Here is a 19,266-nt window from a genome sequence, read left to right as displayed (position 1 = left end):
ATATTTTTTCTGTTGCTTTTAAGCCCTCTTTTCAAACCCCCAGCACGGCCCGCACGGGAGGGGTAGATGTTCGAGAATACTTTAATTTAACGTTTCTCTAAATATCGTGAAGGTATAAATTAGTCTAATAAAAAGTTTGAAATTTCTAGAGCGTCTAAAAATTCCAAATTTTTGTCACCCTTATACCCTCGGCAATAACATAGTCTACGTTTTGAGATTAAACTATTGCAATTTCGTAACGATAAAAACAAATATACGAACGGTAATAAAGTTAAATTAGAAAATTAAATATAGAATTTTATTAGATTAATATTTGCGATTGATAGATTATACAAACTGGTGTGTAATATTTATGAAAATGGGGAATTCCCATCAGACTTCAAAAAAAGTGTTATAGTTATGATACCAAAGAAAGCAGGGGCAGATAAATGTGAAGAATACAGAACAATTAGTTTAACTAGTCATGCATCAAAAATCTTAACTAGAATTTTATACAGAAGAATTGAGAGGAGAGTGGAAGAAGTGTTAGGAGAAGACCAATTTGGTTTCAGGAAAAGTATAGGGACAAGGGAAGCAATTTTAGGCCTCAGATTAATAGTAGAAGGAAGATTAAAGAAAAACAAACCGACATACTTGGCGTTTATAGACCTAGAAAAGGCTTTCGATAACGTAGACTGGAATAAAATGTTCAGCATTTTAAAAAAAATTAGGGTTCAAATACAGAGATAGAAGAACAATTGCTAACATGTACAGGAACCAAACAGCAACAATAACAATTGAAGAACATAAGAAAGAAGCCCTAATAAGAAAGGGAGTCCGACAAGGATGTTCCCTATCTCCGTTACTTTTTAATCTTTACATGGAACTAGCAGTTAATGATGTTAAAGAACAATTTCGATTCGGAGTAACAGTACAAGGTGAAAAGATAAAGATGCTACGATTTGCTGATGATACAGTAATTCTAGCCGAGAGTAAAAAGGATTTAGAAGAAACAATGAACGGCATAGATGAAGTCCTACGCAAGAACTATCGCATGAAAATAAACAAGAACAAAACAAAAGTAATGAAATGTAGTAGAAATAACAAAGATGGACCGCTGAATGTGAAAATAGGAGGAGAAAAGATTATGGAGGTAGAAGAATTTTGTTATTTGGGAAGTAAAATTACTAAAGATGGACGAAGCAGGAGCGATATAAAATGCCGAATAGCACAAGCTAAACGAGCCTTCAGTAAGAAATATAATTTGTTTACATCAAAAATTAATTTAAATGTCAGGAAAAGATTTTTGAAAGTGTATGTTTGGAGCGTCGCTTTATATGGAAGTGAAACTTGGACGATCGGAGTATCTGAGAAGAAAAGATTAGAAGCTTTTGAAATGCGGTGCTATAGGAGAATGTTAAAAATCAGATGGGTGGATAAAGTGACAAATGAAGAGGTATTGCGGCAAATAGATGAAGAAAGAAGCATTTGGAAAAATATAGTTAAAAGAAGAGACAGACTTATAGGCCACATATTAAGGCATCCTGGAATAGTCGCTTTAATATTGGAAGGACAGGTAGAAGGGAAAAATTGTGTAGGCAGGCCACGTTTGGAGTATGTAAAACAAATTGTTGGGGATGTAGGATGTAGAGGGTATACTGAAATGAAACGACTAGCACTAGATAAGGAATCTTGGAGAGCTGCATCAAACCAGTCAAATGACTGAAGACAAAAAAAAAAATATTTGCAATAAAAACGTGAAATTAATGCGCTAAAATAACATCGCAGTTTTACAGCAAGCGTTACACAACGCTTGCGGAAGGTCTGCAGAGATTTATCAGGAAAATCAAGTAAAAATTGAAAAAAGTATTTTAAGAAATATTCTTAATCTATAAATTAAGAAAACCACAAGAAATTTACTAAAATTTAAAAAAGGGACCGTACAATGAGAAAAACAGTCCTCAAAATTCACTTATGTGGAATGTATAAATTAATATTTGCATCTGTGCAGCATGTTGTCCTGACTGAACAAAGATAAATCGATGAAAATTTGTACACCTGTTCTTACGGTGTAAGTGCACTGAGAAAGAAGTTTTTTGAAATTCCGAATTTAAAGGGTTAAAATGGAGTAACAATGAAATTTATTGTTTTCTTAATTTGTCGGTAACAAATGAAGATATCAACTTGAGTTTTGGTGTCTATAATCTTCATGTAAATATCTAAAAACCGATTTGTAATTTTTTCGAAATTCCACCTTAAACGGGTGAAGAAAAGTAGACAAAAAGCGAACAACGATGGCAAATTTTCCCGATTTCCTACATACGAAACGAGTATTCACTCGATTCGGGCTTGAAAATACTCTTCAGATAAATCTCTATAAACAATTTTCGGGTTTGTTTGAATTTCGACCTTTTAAGGGGTGTGACGGTGTATGGCGTGGCGGCTCAACCGATACAGCCACTGCCCCCGTTGTAAATGCGACGCGGTTGGTTGCAAGCGCCTCCGGTTGCTTGACTAAAAAACACAAAATATAAAAATTAAAAAAAGACAAACAAAGTACGATCACCTCCTACTGGTGTCGGTCAGGTAACGCTTAGAAAATGGGTAAAATACGTTTTTAGCCGTAACGAAGGACGGGTGACCGGTTATAAGTAATATTTTTGAGGTGGAGGCAGACTATTTTGAAACACGCATTCTTCAGATCGCTCAAAGTTTCGGGTCCTGTACTGGCCAAAATGTCGCTTTGAAAAAATTATAATACACTGATATTTTTTAATAAACGGAACAGATTTTTTTAATATTTCATTTATCGTTATTATTCTCACGAGCACGAGTTTAAAATGAATACAGAAAGGTACAGGGGGCAGATGCCTCTCGCTAGACGGGAAGAGCGAGCGAAGCTGCCCTGACCTGCTAAATATCGCCTAACCGCGACGGGAAACTAAAGTAATCATCAGCGCGCGTGTCACTCGTTAAAAATATATTACGGGTTATCGATCTTTCTCAGCTTCGTCAGAAGTAAATCTTTTCAATATTCGTTGAACTCGGCGAGTTTTTAAAACGGAATATATCCAAAACGCGTCAACAGAAGCTAAGAAATGTAGATAGACGTACTCGATATAAAAATGATGACGATCTTAGCAGAAAATGTATATATTTTAATAAAATTTCAAATATTTTCGAAAAAATTCAAACCAAGATAAGTTTATTCAAAGAAATTGAAAAAGATCTAAAATTATTAAATATTTCCAAAGAAATAATTTTCGACAGACAATCCTCCAGACAACTAGTGGATGGATCTAAATTCTAGAGAAACGGATAAGGGAAGAACGAAAAAATATTGGAAAGGAAAAAGCGGTAATCCTTAGGGGGTCCGATAGAAGAATAAAAGAAAAAAAAGATTAATATAAAAGAATAAAAAGTATAAAAAGTTTGTTCTGTAATTAAAAATTCAAAAGTATTGTTAATCGTGATGGATTTCAACGGTGTAATAATATACTGAAGCGTCTTACGAAGAAACGGAAAGAATTTCAAGACGTTTTCTACAAATGAAAATTAAAAAAAACCTTCTTATAAACACAATCCGTAATCGCCAAATTTTCGAATTTTAGCTTGCGAGAATTTCGCCTTCAATTTCTACTCCGAGGCTAAAATGAAAACATTGAAATTCTTAAAACTTAAATTAACAGTAAACTTTACGGTTTTTGATCTGAAAATTGAATAAAATAGGTCCCAGAATCGTACAGTTAGTAATTTTTGAGAAAATTATTGTTAACGTACGAAAAATTGGAGTCATAAAACACAATTTTTTTACGTTTGACGTTCAATAACTTGGTTAAATAGCTAATGAATAACATTTTGTAAAAAAAAAAAAAAATTGTAGTGAATGTAATTCTAAGAAAATCTTGGTAAGTAACGTCAACTGAACATGAAGAGGAGTGAAAAGATTTGACTTGTATTAAAAACAAAGCAGAACGAAACTCGGCCAAAAAATACTGTATTATTATTTTAAACCGAAACAGAAATAATTTTAAAACAAAAAAATAACTAGAACCAAAATCGATCGTTAAAAATATGAACGATTAATGTATCGATTATTAAATAAATACAAACGTACTTCAAACTTATATTAGAATAATTGTTCAAAATGCTCTCTTCAATGTTTCGTTATATTTAGCTCGATTTAAAATTCGTCGGCAATTTTTTCTTAACGCATCAGAACTGTTTCGAATAATTTCAAACGTGTTGAAAATTCTTATCGTTAATTTTTTTTTTTTTGCGGTTTCTCGTTCGTATAATAATGATAGTAATACCGCAGACGGTAGTTTAGGTTATGCGAGGTAGGAAACAGGTCTCACGGGCAAGGCGCCCAATATAATTTGCCGCCTAGCCTGTTTCTTTTAGAGATCCATCGTGTTTCTTTTCCTCGCCGGCAATATGAACGTTTCTAAACCAAGGTAGAAAATTATTTTTTAAGAAGCTTGAGTACACATTTCCTATAAGACGACCGTAAAAAATAAACGGTTCAATAATATGATCGTCAATAATACCACACCGAACGTAAAACTGAAGTTAGAAACCGATTCAAGTTACTTCATCGGTAGCGGCTCGATGTAATTTTAACTGTTTTTTCTATTGTGCCTTGTAGATTGTCGAAACTTGAGTAACGATTATTTCGTGAATTATTAACAGTGTTTTGAAAAAGACGCCTAGTTTACTTCGTATTCTGAAGTCGGAAAACTGATATACCGAAAGTATTTCTGTTTTAACGGGTATTACTTGCGATCGACGAAAGATAAAGCGATAATTTGTTTTTGGAGTCGATCTTATGCGGTATATTATTTTTGAACACGTATATTTCTTCGATGTTTTTACGCGGTAAGTATGTTACCGGATCTAGTTTTTCGTTATAATTTTCATCGAACAGTAATTTATATTGTCTTCAGTCACTGGACTGGTTTGATGCAGCTCTCCAAGATTCCCTATCTAGCGCTAATCGTTTCATTTCAGTATACCCCCTACATCCTACATCCTAACAATTTGTTTTACATATTCCAGACGTGGCCTGCCTACACAATTCTTTCCTTGTCCTGTCCTTCCTTCAACCTGTCTTTCCAATATTAAAGCGACTATTCCAGGATGCCTTAATATGTGGCCTATAAGTCTGTCTCTTCTTTTAACTATATTTTTCCAAACGCTTCTTTCTTCATCTATTTGCCGCAATACCTCTTCATTTGTCACTTTATCCACCCGTCTGATTTTTAACATTCTCCTATAGCACCGCATTTCAAAAGCTTCTAATCTTTTCTTCTCAGATACTCCGATCGTCCAAGTTTCAGTTCCATATAAAGCGACACTCCAAACATACACTTTCAAAAATCTTTTCCTGACATTTAAATTAATTTTTGATGTAAACAAATTATATTTCTTACTGAAGGCTCGTTTAGCTTGTGCTATTCGGCATTTTATATCGCTCCTGCTTCGTCCATCTTTAGTAATTCTACTTCCCAAATAACAAAATTCTTCTACCTCCATAATCTTTTCTCCTCATATTTTCACATTCAGCGGTCCATCTTTGTTATTTCTACTACATTTCATTACTTTTGTTTTGTTCTTGTTTATTTTCACGCGATAGTTCCTGCGTAGGACTTCATCTATGCCGTTCACTGTTTATTCTAAATCCTTTTTACTCTCGGCTAGAATTACTATATCATCAGCAAATCGTAGCATCTTTATCTTTTCACCGAACAGTAAATATCTCGTTAGAAAATTTCTTTAATTATTTTTAAGTTAAGTCGTTTAAATTTTACAAAATAATAAGTTGTAACATTGATTTAATACTTACCGAATTTAGAGAGGAGCACAATCGACGATAAAATCACAGAAAGTGAAAACTGTAGGTTTTCGGCCATCTCACGTGACAGAGCTGTGACGATGAACTCAAGCCACTTCCCCTTCCGTGACTTCACCGTGCTGTAAAAAATATAAAGGTTAATAAATGTGAACATCGGGTTCATGAAGTAATTGTATTTTACCGCCCACCGAAAAATACAAACTCGACGATTCGAACCGAATTCAAACTTCGGAACCTCGAATTCAAGTGAAGTAATGTGGATCGCTATTTGATATGAAGCGGATTAACTTTGTGAGGTTTTTTTAACGACTTCAAATATTATATTAACATACGGTAAAATATATATCGTCAAGATCGTTTTATCGTCGGCTTACCCGTCTGTAACGAGTACGCATGTTCATTTCGATCGCTCCGTCGGGTTCAGCTTTCAGAAATAAGCGAGGCTTGCCGGTGCTGGACGGAACAGTTTTTATAATTTCTTGTTTACGTGAATTCTATTAAAAAAAGACAAAAATGACAAAATTCTAACTCCGACGGTCAAGAGGTAGTCTTCGCCTTTAATTTTGCAGCTGAATCTCGGAATCTCGGTTTTTTCATACTTTAGAATAGAGAGATTACGTTCCGCTTGGGCTAAAGAAGTACATTTATAATGATCATCGAGGGTTTGCACCGATTACTGCCGATAATTTGTTCGATCGTTTATTCGGCCTACAGCGTGTTGATATCGAAACAATTAAACCGTCTGATTACGGATCCTGTCCGACATTTCGATATCGTTGTAGAGTTTTATCTATGTGTCATTTAATAACGTCATAAAGTTTAATAAGGAGCTCATCGAATAATATTTCTGCGGCTTCGATTTAAAATTCGGCCGAGTTCGATTAAAGAAATTTGACGAAGATGCATTTGAAAAAAGAGGTTGAAGCCTCAGAGAAATAAGATAGAAAGAGTACTTGAGAAAAGAGGTTGTACCGTTACGAAACGGTTGTATACCGTTTGTTTTAAATAATTAAAAATTTATTTTTTGGCCCGTCGTTCGCGAAAAATAGCCCAACAATTTATATTTTTTAAAACGGTATTTTTGTGTTAATTTTTTATACTTTTCCGGGGCGACAAAAAGTGGATTTGAGAACTCGGAAGAAAACAGAAATATCCTCATAATTTTGTGCGTTTTATAGATACGAAGTGTTTTAAATACAAAATACGCATCGAAAATGGACAAAGATCGTTAAATATTTAAAAAAACAGCAAAGAATATCATTACCGGTCAAAAATAAAACCGAAGCGTATTCTTAATGTAGTAAGAATTTTATCGGCATTTATTTAATTTTCATATTCTCTACGAGTAGTAGAAAAAGGACACAAAAAGTTATTTTGTCGAAATCTATATGATATTTTCCGAACCAAAGTATAATGACGAAGTTCTTTAGAATTTCGCCGGTAAGAGTCCGCAGAACTCGACGTTTCGACGAAGTCAACGAACTATGTTTATACAGTTCTACACATGACCTAACCTAAAAGTGTAATGAAAATGGGAAAACAAATTAAAAAATAAACGTGAAAACATTATATTTCAGTTCAATTAGATTTGTAATAAAGAATAGTTTCAAAAAATACCTCGAATTTTTTTTTTTAGACTTTTTTAGATTTTTCCATTTGATGAACCGCGGGACTCGAATATGTCACTTCTTCTTTTTTCAAGGTGGCTTTACGAATCGCGCCGCTAGGTAGCAGTACTTGTTAGTATTAGTATTAGGTAGCGTATAAAAACTTACTAATGTACTTGAAATAAAAAAATTTAAAAGAAAATATATTAAGCTTGTTTTAATAGTAAATGATCTTATGTAAATGAAAGTACTTAAGATGAAACAATTTTTTAATTCTCATCGCTTTATTAAAAAAAAAAATAAAAGTATTAGTTTACAAGAGATTGTAACTGCTAATAAAACACAAAATCACGAACAGTAGGAAAGTATTGCAAACGTAGCAACAAAGATTTATTACGTAAAACAGAAATAAATTCGATCGGTACAATTTTTATTCTACGATTAGAACTGTTTGAACTAATCGATGGAGAAATAAAAAAAAAAGTTCATTTAATAATAATATAAAAAGTGTGTCACGGATACGAAAAAATCGAGGATTACACTTAGAAAGTGAGCAAAGACTCTGGAAAGTGGAAGACTATGTATTATACGTTATCGTAAGTTTTCCGATTAATTTTATTTAATTTTTTAGTGAAAATACTTTGGATATCAGAACGATTTCAGATTATCTATCTTATATTTAAATAATCCGATACTAAGCCGGGATATAATTATTACTGTTGTAGGTATTTAGACGATATATTTTTTATTAAAATTTTTCTACTTACATTACGTGGAAAAATCTACAACGAGATCATCACAATAAAATGTACAGGTTAAAAGAGAAAAAAAAAAAAGAAAAGAATACGAAGGGAAAAAGGAAATGTAGCTAAGTGAATCGTATAACAATGTCACTTGAGAGACAGAAAATAAGGAATGCAGTCAAGAAGGAGGGATGGTTAAAAGCGGGGTGCAAAAGACAGCTTGTTACAGAAAGGACACTTTTGCAGAGGATCACTCTTGTTGTCATAAAAGAATGTTAATTAGGGGTAGGCTACCGCGTTCATATTTTACACTTCTGCAGTTAAAAACGAGAACACGACAAGTAAATAATACGTCGCTACGGTATAAACTTATCTAGTTGTATCGCAGGACTATTTTATTTAACTCGTGTTGCAGTCTGTAGTACTTGACTACGTTACCTTAAAAAAAGGATTATACGATCTGATAAAATATAAACGAGCTATTCTGTTCAATCGTTTATTAAACTAGTATATCTTTGATTATTATTTTTAATTTCCATACCGTTACAAATGGTAATTATTAAAACGAGTCTCTATTAATAATAGACCGTCTCCGGATTTTTGAATTTTTCGACGTTTTCAGTTCGCTATCGATAAAATAAAACACGAAAATACTACTAATTAATAGATTTAAATTTAAAAATTTCGATAAACATATCGATAGTCGTTATCACCTTTTCATAAATACGGGTTATTATCGTCTCAACCGGTGACTTAATCGATACAGAAAAAGCGTGCAATCGGACGAGAGAACTGTCCTTCCGCGTGAGCCTTTTTAATAAAATATAATCAAAACTGCGTCATCGTGCCTAATGTTCTGTAATATCTCAGGGAAAAAATTAGGTCCGGCTATCCTTCGTCGCGAAATCGTGCACAGAACGACTAACTTTTTGAGAATGTTTATTTTCCTTTCCAGAAAAATAAAATCGGGCTTCATCTGAAGAAAACATCGTCAGAAACACCCCTTCAAATGAAACGTTTTAATCGTCTACAGTGTTAAAATCATCTCTTGAAGTCAGGTTCTCCCGGTTCTTTTGCGCTATTTGAATTCGGTACCGGCATAACTTGGAGTTTATTGTAGCTTTGTGAACAATCCCGACCGAAAATTCAATCTTTCGAAGATTTTCTTGAAGAACGTAAAAGGTACTGTTAAATGTCGTGCAAACTGTCATCGTATTGCGCTGACGAACGATCGATACGTTTACGATCGACGGTATTTACTGTACGAAATTTAGCCATACAAAAAACAGTCGATTTATAATCGGGAAAATTAGCCGTAAAAGATTCTGGAATTCAAAATAAGATCAAGCGAGTAAACAAACGCGTTTACGAAAGCGTGCTGTTTGTGAAACGCACTGTATCGGTTAGATTGTCGATCGAATCAAATTCTAAATAAATTAAAACCACCGTGATGGTGCGGTGCGGTAGCCGAAAATCGACAAACCAGGCTTAGGGGCCTCCATATCGCATGAGCCATAAACGGAATAGTGCGTCAGACGCGTTTCCGGGGTCGCGAGTGAAAAGTTTTCGCGAGTTATATAGTTTGAAGACGTCAAACACGGTAAGTCGCGCATAAAACAAAAACGCGGTCTAAATTTAAAAAAACTTACAGTAAAACAAAATATCCCAGCAATTGCGACTCCTCCGGAAAAGGGGACGCATTGCTCCCTCCTTATAGCTAGTGCCCCGTTGTGGCGTATTCCTGCTAGCCTATTAAAGAGTTAGCACCGAAAGGACTTCAGTGGACGGTCTGAAGGGGAATTACGTCGGGAGGACAGGCTTTATAAGCCTAGCCTTCCGCGGTCGGCCCATGAAATGGGTTCGATAACGCTGGTTTAACAACGGATTGGAATGCAATTAAATCCGTCTTAAATTCACTAAAATAATAATAGACAAAACTTGAAAAATTAGATCCGAGATGAAAAAAATAACCCTTTTAAAAACAAGCCCGATTAGAATGATCCAGCAGCAAGGGACTCTGTCCAGGTTCTGCGATAAAGTAGGGAGTATAGACTCCTGCCAACTTTGCATTCCATTCCATTCCAAATAAATTAAATATTATCGTTTGCAAAAATGTAGTTAGCATGGTTTTATATTTCTTGTAAACACGTATAGTTTTTCTGTTATTTATGAAACTTCATTACGTATTTAAAAAAAACTTCATTACGTATTTAAAAAAAACTTCATTACGTATTTCGACTTTTATGTAAAATGTCATTCGTGAGTCCGGTGAGCGTCTTCTCCTCCGCTTAGCGAAAAGAAAAATTCGGTTCGTAACTCTGATACAAACGTTTACAAAAAGCTAATATTTTTTTTTTTTTAGTATTATCAGAAAAAAGAACGTATTCATTTAAAATGCATTACAAAGAGTCGCCTAAAAATAATACTGTAAAATAAAAAATTCGAGTTAAAAGAATTATTATTTTTGATTCGGGTTAGCGGTCTCGAGGAGAGAATCAAATACTAAAGTTTAATTTTTTCACGAGGTGTCTTTTTTAAGACGTTTGAAATCAGAATAAAATTAATTTTATAATTTATTATGAAACAGCAAAACAATAAATAAAATATCGACCGATTTTTCACGGTCGAATAAATCTTTCCATTTAAGTTCACTATCTATCCGCATCTTCGTGAAAATAATTTTCTTTCTTTCTTACTTCACGATCCCTAGACCGCTCTCGGTCCTGTTTTGTTAAGTTTTCACAGCCTACTTGTGTTTATTTATGGTATCACAATAGCGATTAATAAAATAAACCGAAACCGGAAACGTAAACGACGAAAATCGACTTGATACGGAAATTTGTAAACTGTTTATACATACTATAAACAACGGATCGAGTATTAAGAGGAACGACCTGACGATGTGTTTTGGAATGATCAGCGGTATTGGAAATACATTATTTTTTACGAGCGAAAAAAAAAACGTATTCAGTAGATATGACCTTCATAAGCGCTAAAATTCCAGGACGGGTTATCAACACGACCGGATAATTAAAATTAACGTCGTAAAATGTGAATTACAAAAAAACAAAATACACATATGTTATATACATAATGTAATTGTGCTTATCGATCTTCTTAAGTCGCAATTTAAGATAAAATTTTATTGAATTTTTAAGAAATTCCTCACGATCGATAAATCTTGCGTATCTGGTATACGTTTAGTACAAAGCGCGACGAGATAAATTTATCGTGCAAGAAAAAAATTAAAATTTTTAATAAACGGATACGTAAAATTGCAGATTTTTGGTAGGACGTTACGATTCTGAATTCTTACAGTCGAAGACAATAATTTCGATCGTTTTACCGCTTCACGTGAATTCGTAATCGCAATAAATTCTAAAATAGATGAAGAATTTTTAACGTAATTTTATAACGCTTGAATGGCTTACAAACAACTCTTCTGCAAGGATTTCCAAAGAAGATTCCTACGTTCAGAATCCTTTTACAATGGTAGCCAAGGCAGGAGGCTTTAGCGAAAACAATTACGGAAATCTAATCGAGTTAATTAGTAGCGAGTGATATTAAACGATATCTGAAAAAAATTAATAGAAAATTGCCCCGATGCGTCAAAACTGGCGTTTCGTGTTTTACTTTATCTACTTTTACAACGATATATTTATTCGAGGTAAGCAGGATTTTCATGTTAACGTTACAACCGAAGTCCAGGAAAAGGCTCGACGTTACACCAGATGTAAGAAAATACAATTTCTATTATCGTAACGCGATATCAAAAAAAAAAATTGTAATTTAAGGACCCAAAAATATTAACGTCATTAAGAATGTAATTTTACAATACGCAGTGTTAATAAAATTTTGTAACCCTCAGATAACTTTCCTACTGTTAAACGTAGAAAAATAAAATTTAGCTGATGCTCCTACAAATGTTTTTTTATTTTTTCGAATGAGGCTACCGTTCCGCAAGCACACAAGGGCTTTCCCGTTGGAGGCGATTCAAAATAGTAGGGTTGTGACGCAGAATTTTAAAGGGCATTGAAAAACAGAGATTTCATTTAAAACACTTAGGACAACGCTAAACAAAATGGCGGTAATTTTCAAAAGTACTAAAACGCTAAAAAAAAAAATAAATTTTAACAAACTTTCCGAATTCAAAACGATTAATCTTTTTGTTATGAGACCATCACTTTGGATGGGGGGGAGAGGTTACTGTAAGCCAATTTTGAGAATAGTTATTCTGATTACGACTGTCGTAGTTTGAAGATTTTTCTTCAAATTTTTGTTTTTCAGTGCCTTTTAATAATGTCAGAAACCTATTTTTTCATTAAAAATTTGTTTACCTCCTACGTAGGAATACCTGGATGCTTGATGCGTGTTGGTCTCATAACGAAAACGTAGACCGTTTCGATATAGGAGCATTTGCTAAATTTCATTTTAATTAACTTTTTTTTGAAAACTTCTCTAAGGAAAATCTGTGTATATAATGCGTTGTTAGTTTATTTTCCGATTCTTAAATTAATTTTCTTTTAAATAAGTACTATTTGATAATAAATGTTACCGTTTAAATTTAGGGGATGTACCAGAGAGCAAGCAAACCGACGAGGAGGCATCGCTTCTTCGCAAGAGATGGGATCACGACGAAGGGTAGATGGACACATAGATTGATCTCGGACCTCCGGAGATGGCTCCACCGCATGCACGAGGAACTGCGAGTCGATCGGCCACGATTGCTTCAAAGCAGACCTGTGCGCGCGTGTATTGAGACCTTCCATTGAATGCAATTGTTGTGGAAGGGAGGGCGTTTCCGAGCGCACTGTGTTCAGCTGCGAAAGGTTCTTATAGCACAGGGAAGCATGTCTAAGAGAATTCGGCACGCCCACGACAAAATTACAGGGACTATACTGCAAAACGAACGGTGTGGACTCGGTGTCGAGGGTATTGGTCCTAATCATCCGAACAAAACACAAAGTAGCCAAGGTGTTCCGTTCAAATTTCAGGAATTGAAAAAAGTTCCGTTCTAGGAAAATTTCAGGTTACGTCGGTCTAGGTTTTAAGGTATTTCATATCCTACTGCACCCATATGTTAGACTAAGTTACCCAAAAAAATTATAAACGGACGGTTTTTTAAAATTGTTATTAATGAGCCTTCGGTTTCCAAGTTTTGACGACAACTGGAAGCCGTTAATCGAGGTGTGTTACATACCTATCCTTAATTTATTTACGGCGTAATATATATAAGCATCTTACGTGATAGAGAACTATTCTTAGAGTATTCGCTTTGTTGGAGAATACCATTGTTGTTCGCTATGAAACCGGTCTTTACGGTTTACAGAATGAAGACTTCTCTGGCAGAACTGAATATCGTTTGCATTACGGTCGGCTTGACGAACTGTTATGCGAAGTACGACTTGCGTGTCTTTGTGAGATCCGTTCACGACATGAGAACTTTGAGCGAACCGGATCTTTGCTTGATAAGAAGCATCAATACCCACCTGTAAAGAAGACCGAGGCGCAGAAGAAAGCTATTCGCCGGCGAACAACATGTTAGCACATCCTAAAAGACCTCAACCTGAAGCCATACAAGATCACGCGTGACTTTGCAAGAGTTAAAGCCTGCAGACCACGATAAAGGTGTCCGGCTTTACACGTGGCTGCTGCAGAAGAAATTGAAAGCGATTTACTCGATCCAAACTTCTACTTCATGGCGGATGAGGCGTGATTTGATCGCTACGTTAATTCACAAAATTTACGATATTGGTCTGTCAAAAACCTACAACAAATATTCGAGCTACCGTGCATGATGTAAAGATTGAAATTTGGTGCGCTGTGTCGGGGACGAGAATCGTGGGACCCGTTTTCTTCACACACAAAGTAAACTCGGCGCCTTACATTGCCGACATCTTCCAGCCCTTCGTAGAGCAACTGACGCCAGACGAACGACGTTTCTCGTATTAACAGCAAGACGTCACGACAGCACACATAGCACGCGTTTCTTTTGAAGCAGTGCCCTCAGTTTGCACACCTGACAGGACTGTTTCGAAGGATCTATGGCCTCCACGATCACCTCATCTATCCAGTTGTGAATTTTATTTACGGAGCAACCTGAAGGGTAGGGATTAGTAGAACAATCTACGAACTCTCGACGCTCTGCAATAGAATATGCGCAACGCCATCACCAACATCCAACGGGACGAATTACAGTAATTCGCACTGAACGCGATTGATCGACCAAACTATGCCTCGACCATGGCGGTCAACATTTGCAGTAAAACTTGTAGAAACGGAGTAAGTAGGTTTTTTCATTTATTTGTGAAATATCGCCTTAAAGTTCGTGTGTTCTTCTCTTGCTTTGGGTTCGGTTTATCATGGGCCACTTCGTATATCTTATCTTACCGGTTAAATTATTTAAATTAAATAATATAAATCAGTTGTTAGAAACACGTAACAAAGTAACATTTTTTTTTAAATTGAAATAATTTCTGATTAAAATAAAAATATATTTATTTCACCCTTCTTGATTTTCCGTGGTCGCTTAAGTAATGCTCCTCCTCCCCGGAAATATTTTCAAACGGTTTTATAAATTAGGAAAGGTGCTATACTGATTTCTATAATTAAAAAAAAATTGAAATAATTTTGGAATTATATTTACATTCCATTAGCTGTATGTTATACAGTGGTAGTTGTCTCTAGATGTGGTAAGAGACTGAAAAAAAGAAGTAAAACATTTCTGTTAAACATTGTAAAAACATTTTTTTTAAAACAGGAATATTTCCGGAAATAAGAAAGATTTTCTAAAATCTAAATGTAGTTTTTAGAATATTCGAAAAAATAAAATAAAATAAAAAAAGTAGGAGTAGCAATACCGTGAAATAGATAGCCGAGATGTCACGTGGAAAGTTCACATAGAGAAAGAAGAAACGGCTTCTTTCGCGATAACAACGCAAAAATTCTCAGGCAATAATTTAAAAAAACTAGATTACCGTATCTGGTACTGTCGCTTTAAAATTTAAAAAAGTATTTCTGGTAAATATTTAGAAAGCTCAGCTGATTCGCAGAGCGGGGATGAATAGCAGGAACGGCGGGTGGGTTCTTGCTAATCAGGACTTCCTGTCGTGATACAGTATCCTCTCCATTGTACTATTAGCATCCCGACTCCCCCCCGACGGGAGAAGATCCCGCCAACGTAGCGTGTCCGGTCGCTACACCACCCCCTCCGTAAACTGTACTATTATCAGTGCCAAGACTACTTCAAACATCACAGGTAGAACTACTACGCATCTATATAGTTAATCTTCTCTTGACGAGTAATAACCGGTAAAGCGATCAAATATTACGTCAGTCCGTTACAAACAAAAGAATCTAAAAATATCAGATTGAAATTTTTTCTATTTTTTCCTTTTGAACAAATCTACTACCAAAATTAGTGAAAGTTATATTAAATAATTGTGATACGCGATCCAGTTTTCTGATCGTTTTTGTTTTATAAATTAACAAAACATTGTTAAATAAAATCCTCACTTAGTAAGCTTTTTAAAATGACATCAAATAATCGAGTCGAATTAAATCGGTCGGATCGTTTTCTCACAGTATCTACTAACATAGATAGCTTATCGAATTATAGATAATCAAAGCTATTTTTGTAACACAAAAGTCATTTATCTAATCGCTTATTCATAAAATTTAATTTTAACGACAAATATTTTAAAGGATTAGATTTATTCAAGAAGGCGATCAAGCGGTGAAATCGTGAAAACAGAACAGGGAACGCGTCGAGCGATCGCATTACGATCGCATTAGGGAGGACCAAACGCACCTCCCACCACACCACCCTTCAAACTCTTATCAAACTGTCCCCTTTTTTTGTTATTACATCTAGAATAGATTTACCGTAAAACACCATTGGTACAACGACACAGAAGATCATTCATCGACGAGTTTTTAGTGCAACGTTATATCTGATCGCAACAAATGCTCCGACTGATAATATACATTTTTTAACGTTTAAGTAATAATTAATTATTTCCTTTAGAAAGAGTAAGTCTAACCCGTAATTATACTTTTTTTGTTGATCGATCAATTTCACGAAAAAACTGCAGAGCCTGACAGGAATTTCAACCCAAAACCCTTTAAGACGAAAGATAGAAACGCTACTAGTCCTCCACGGAGATCGACGTCAACCTATTCATGTTATACGGTAATTAAAGAAAAAAGAGCGGTAATCTATTTTTCGGTTTTTACTTACTTATAAAGAGCTATCCTAGAAAGTTTTATTGTCGGTTAATAAAAAAACGCATCCGATTTTTTTTTGTTTGTTCTCGCCGAGTCGGAGAAATACCATTTACGTACCCTCCCATAAATGGGGGAGTATATACCCGCACCCTACCGACTAAAACTCCTTTCTCACCGTTCCTCTACTCCCACGACCTGACCCGCAGTCAAGCGTTACTAGTTCCCGAGAGGTGTCTTTGAGTTCAGGGGTTCGGGAGTCCTTGTGCTTCATCACCGCCGCCCATCTATGTAAGCACAGACGAACGGCGACTACACAGAGGGCTGTCCCTCTCCCCTCGCTCTCCGGTCAGTTTCTTCACCTCAGTTAGAGATCTTTTGACGCGTAAACAGTCATCATGACTCATCAGTCCTCCCCATTATTACATATTAATCTGCACTCCACTCTCGGAGTTCAGCTTCCTTTTTTTTTTTAATATAGTAAGCAAGCTAATCAACCGCAGTCCCACAAAACGTTTTAACGTATAGTAAAGAAATTTTTCGTATTATTTGTTACCTGAAGGGAAATTTATACAGGAGCTAACGGAACAGCATATCAAACGAACGAGCTTAAGCAAATAATTCAAATATATTCTCTACTTTAGTTCCTGCCGGATTCGGATCTGTTTCATGACGGAATATACCGAGCGAATCACAGCGAGTAGTTTTTAACGAACATCGCCTCGGGTAGTGATCCACGCAGTCGCTAGGTTTTCCCCGATATTATTATGGAAAGCAAACGTTGCCCTTAGCGATTAGGACGGGCGCGTTGTTAAATAAGACGCAAATTAAGCGGCATGAAGAAAAAGATAGGAACATTTAGACGTCTGAATTTTTCCTATCGCGTCATTTAAGTCATGTTGTAAATTTTCATTTTATATCTGCAGATCTCAAAAGCGCTTGCACCTACGGTATTCTTCAATTAAAAGACAAGTGTTTTCATAGGATCAGACCGCTATATAATGAAAAGGAACACTCGTGAAATGCGATAACAATATAAGCTACACTCATTAGCACAAATAAAACCAGGATGTAAACCGATCGCCAGCGAATCCGTTATTGACGATAATCGTCCATCGTGGAAGAAGGGCGAGCACGAATTTCCTTTGATGATTCGTGAAAGACTGATACAGATGAACGAATGTGAACCAAACGGGACCGAAAGGTAGTTGTTCGCCCTCGTAAATCGTTACACCTAAATGAACGTTTCGTTTGTCGATGCTTATTTGCTCGTGTTTCGTTCCTTCCGCTCCGGCGTAAAATTATTTTTTGTCTACTACAAGCGATTACTCGTACAAATAGCAGTTTCAAAACGGTCATCTAACTGATGCGGAAGAGAGGAACTTTCCCCTTGACTCTTACCGTCCGGAGCAGTATATAAATCGTGCATTTTTTTTTTTTTAGTTATGTCAAATCCTGAAGACTTTATGAACCCAGCAGCGGCTTTCAAGAAGAGCTTGAACACAAGAAGGTTCTCCCGTCCTACTCCTTCATCTAGCCTTACTGATATTTCATGTACGGCGATGGAGGTAGAGATACAAACGACTGAGAACTCTTAGAAAAAGGAGGAGAGAAACATCGGACGCTGACAGTAATGCATCAAACACGGATAACTTTACTAGATGAGATAAAATCTCTTCTTGAGCTGTGTAAATCGCTCCCCTCATCCAAGAGACCTGTTAAGGAAGCTGTGCCGAGAATTCAGCATCTGACGGTTGGTGTTGCTGAAGAGTTTGAGGAGATGACGAAAAAACCTCGGTTTGCGGACAAATATACGCAAAACTTCAGAGTAGGCATTGACCGACTGAGGCGCTGGAGGCTGGTTCTGAAGATGAACTTATTGAAGCGATCGATAAAAGGTGGCCTAGCTTAGTGTTGCGGTACCTAACATACGTAAGTCTTTTCTTTCAAAACTATACTGACATTTATTCGCAGTTCAGTTCGTGAAAATAACTATCTCGGAAGTTTTTTTTTTTTGGTGGAGGTGGGTAAGCCGGCAAAACGCTCATTCATCTTAAGAACTATCGTAAATAATCGTCATTATCTGCTTGGATCCTTTTGTAGTTTTAATATATTTATGCGTAAAATGTAACATTTCTGATTTATTGGGAACTGCATACCAGGAAAAGTTTAGTGAAACCTGTCTTTCAGACCGCTAACAAGTCGACTGCTACTCTTAAAATAACATTTTCAAGGCTGTTAAGAGTTGAGATGTTAAATATATCCTCTATCCTACCACTTTTTTCGATTTAACAAACTTTTTATGCCCCTATTACTAATTTTAGAGACTATTAGCGATTCGCAACTGTACTTTTCAAATATATAAAAATAAAGTTAACATAAATTTTCCTCTCTAAAGAGTAAATCTGCGTCTCAATTCTAAATAGATCTTATTCATCAACAGGTTACTCTTTAGTTTATGAAAACGCATTTTTATTATTTTAAAAAAAAAATTTATTAAATTAATATTTACACGATTTACAGTAAAATTTAGCAGACTAGTTTATTCTGCTTTCACGATGCGATTTTGAAGAAAAAATTTTGATACATCGTTACGCTTTTTATTTTCTAAAAAGTAATTCTACAAACCTTGACACGATGTACGAGTATTAACACCAATTTTTGCACCTCAGTTTTTTATCGCTTTCAATTACAATGGATTCTTATAAAACTCGTATCGTTTCATCTTTTCTGATTAATAACTTTACTAATTCTTCCCTAAAAGTTATAATTTTAATCTCCTTTTTTGTAACGCGTATATAAATAGAGGCTTTTCGTACACGTCACAAAAATTTCAAAAATTACTTTTGTAAACCGTTTA

At 35.3% G+C, this 19,266-nt stretch overlaps 1 protein-coding gene across 3 annotated transcripts in view; it reads right to left on the bottom strand.

Moving 5' to 3' along the window:
• The window catches only part of LOC142325638 (uncharacterized), a 102,853-nt gene that overhangs the window by 38,026 nt on the left and 45,561 nt on the right, over positions 1-19,266 (bottom strand). For all 3 annotated transcript variants that reach the window (XM_075367649.1, XM_075367651.1, XM_075367650.1), the window contains exon 2: positions 5,825-5,952. In XM_075367649.1, coding sequence (XP_075223764.1) covers positions 5,825-5,891 — 67 coding nt within the window. In that variant the 5' untranslated portion in view covers positions 5,892-5,952. The remainder of the gene's footprint in view (positions 1-5,824; positions 5,953-19,266) is intronic.

Source organism: Lycorma delicatula, chromosome 5 (genome assembly GCF_047948215.1).
Source record: "Lycorma delicatula isolate Av1 chromosome 5, ASM4794821v1, whole genome shotgun sequence".
Taxonomy (NCBI): domain Eukaryota; kingdom Metazoa; phylum Arthropoda; class Insecta; order Hemiptera; family Fulgoridae; genus Lycorma; species Lycorma delicatula.
Note: the sequence above shows the minus strand (reverse complement) of the source record. Positions and strands in the feature narration are given on the sequence as shown.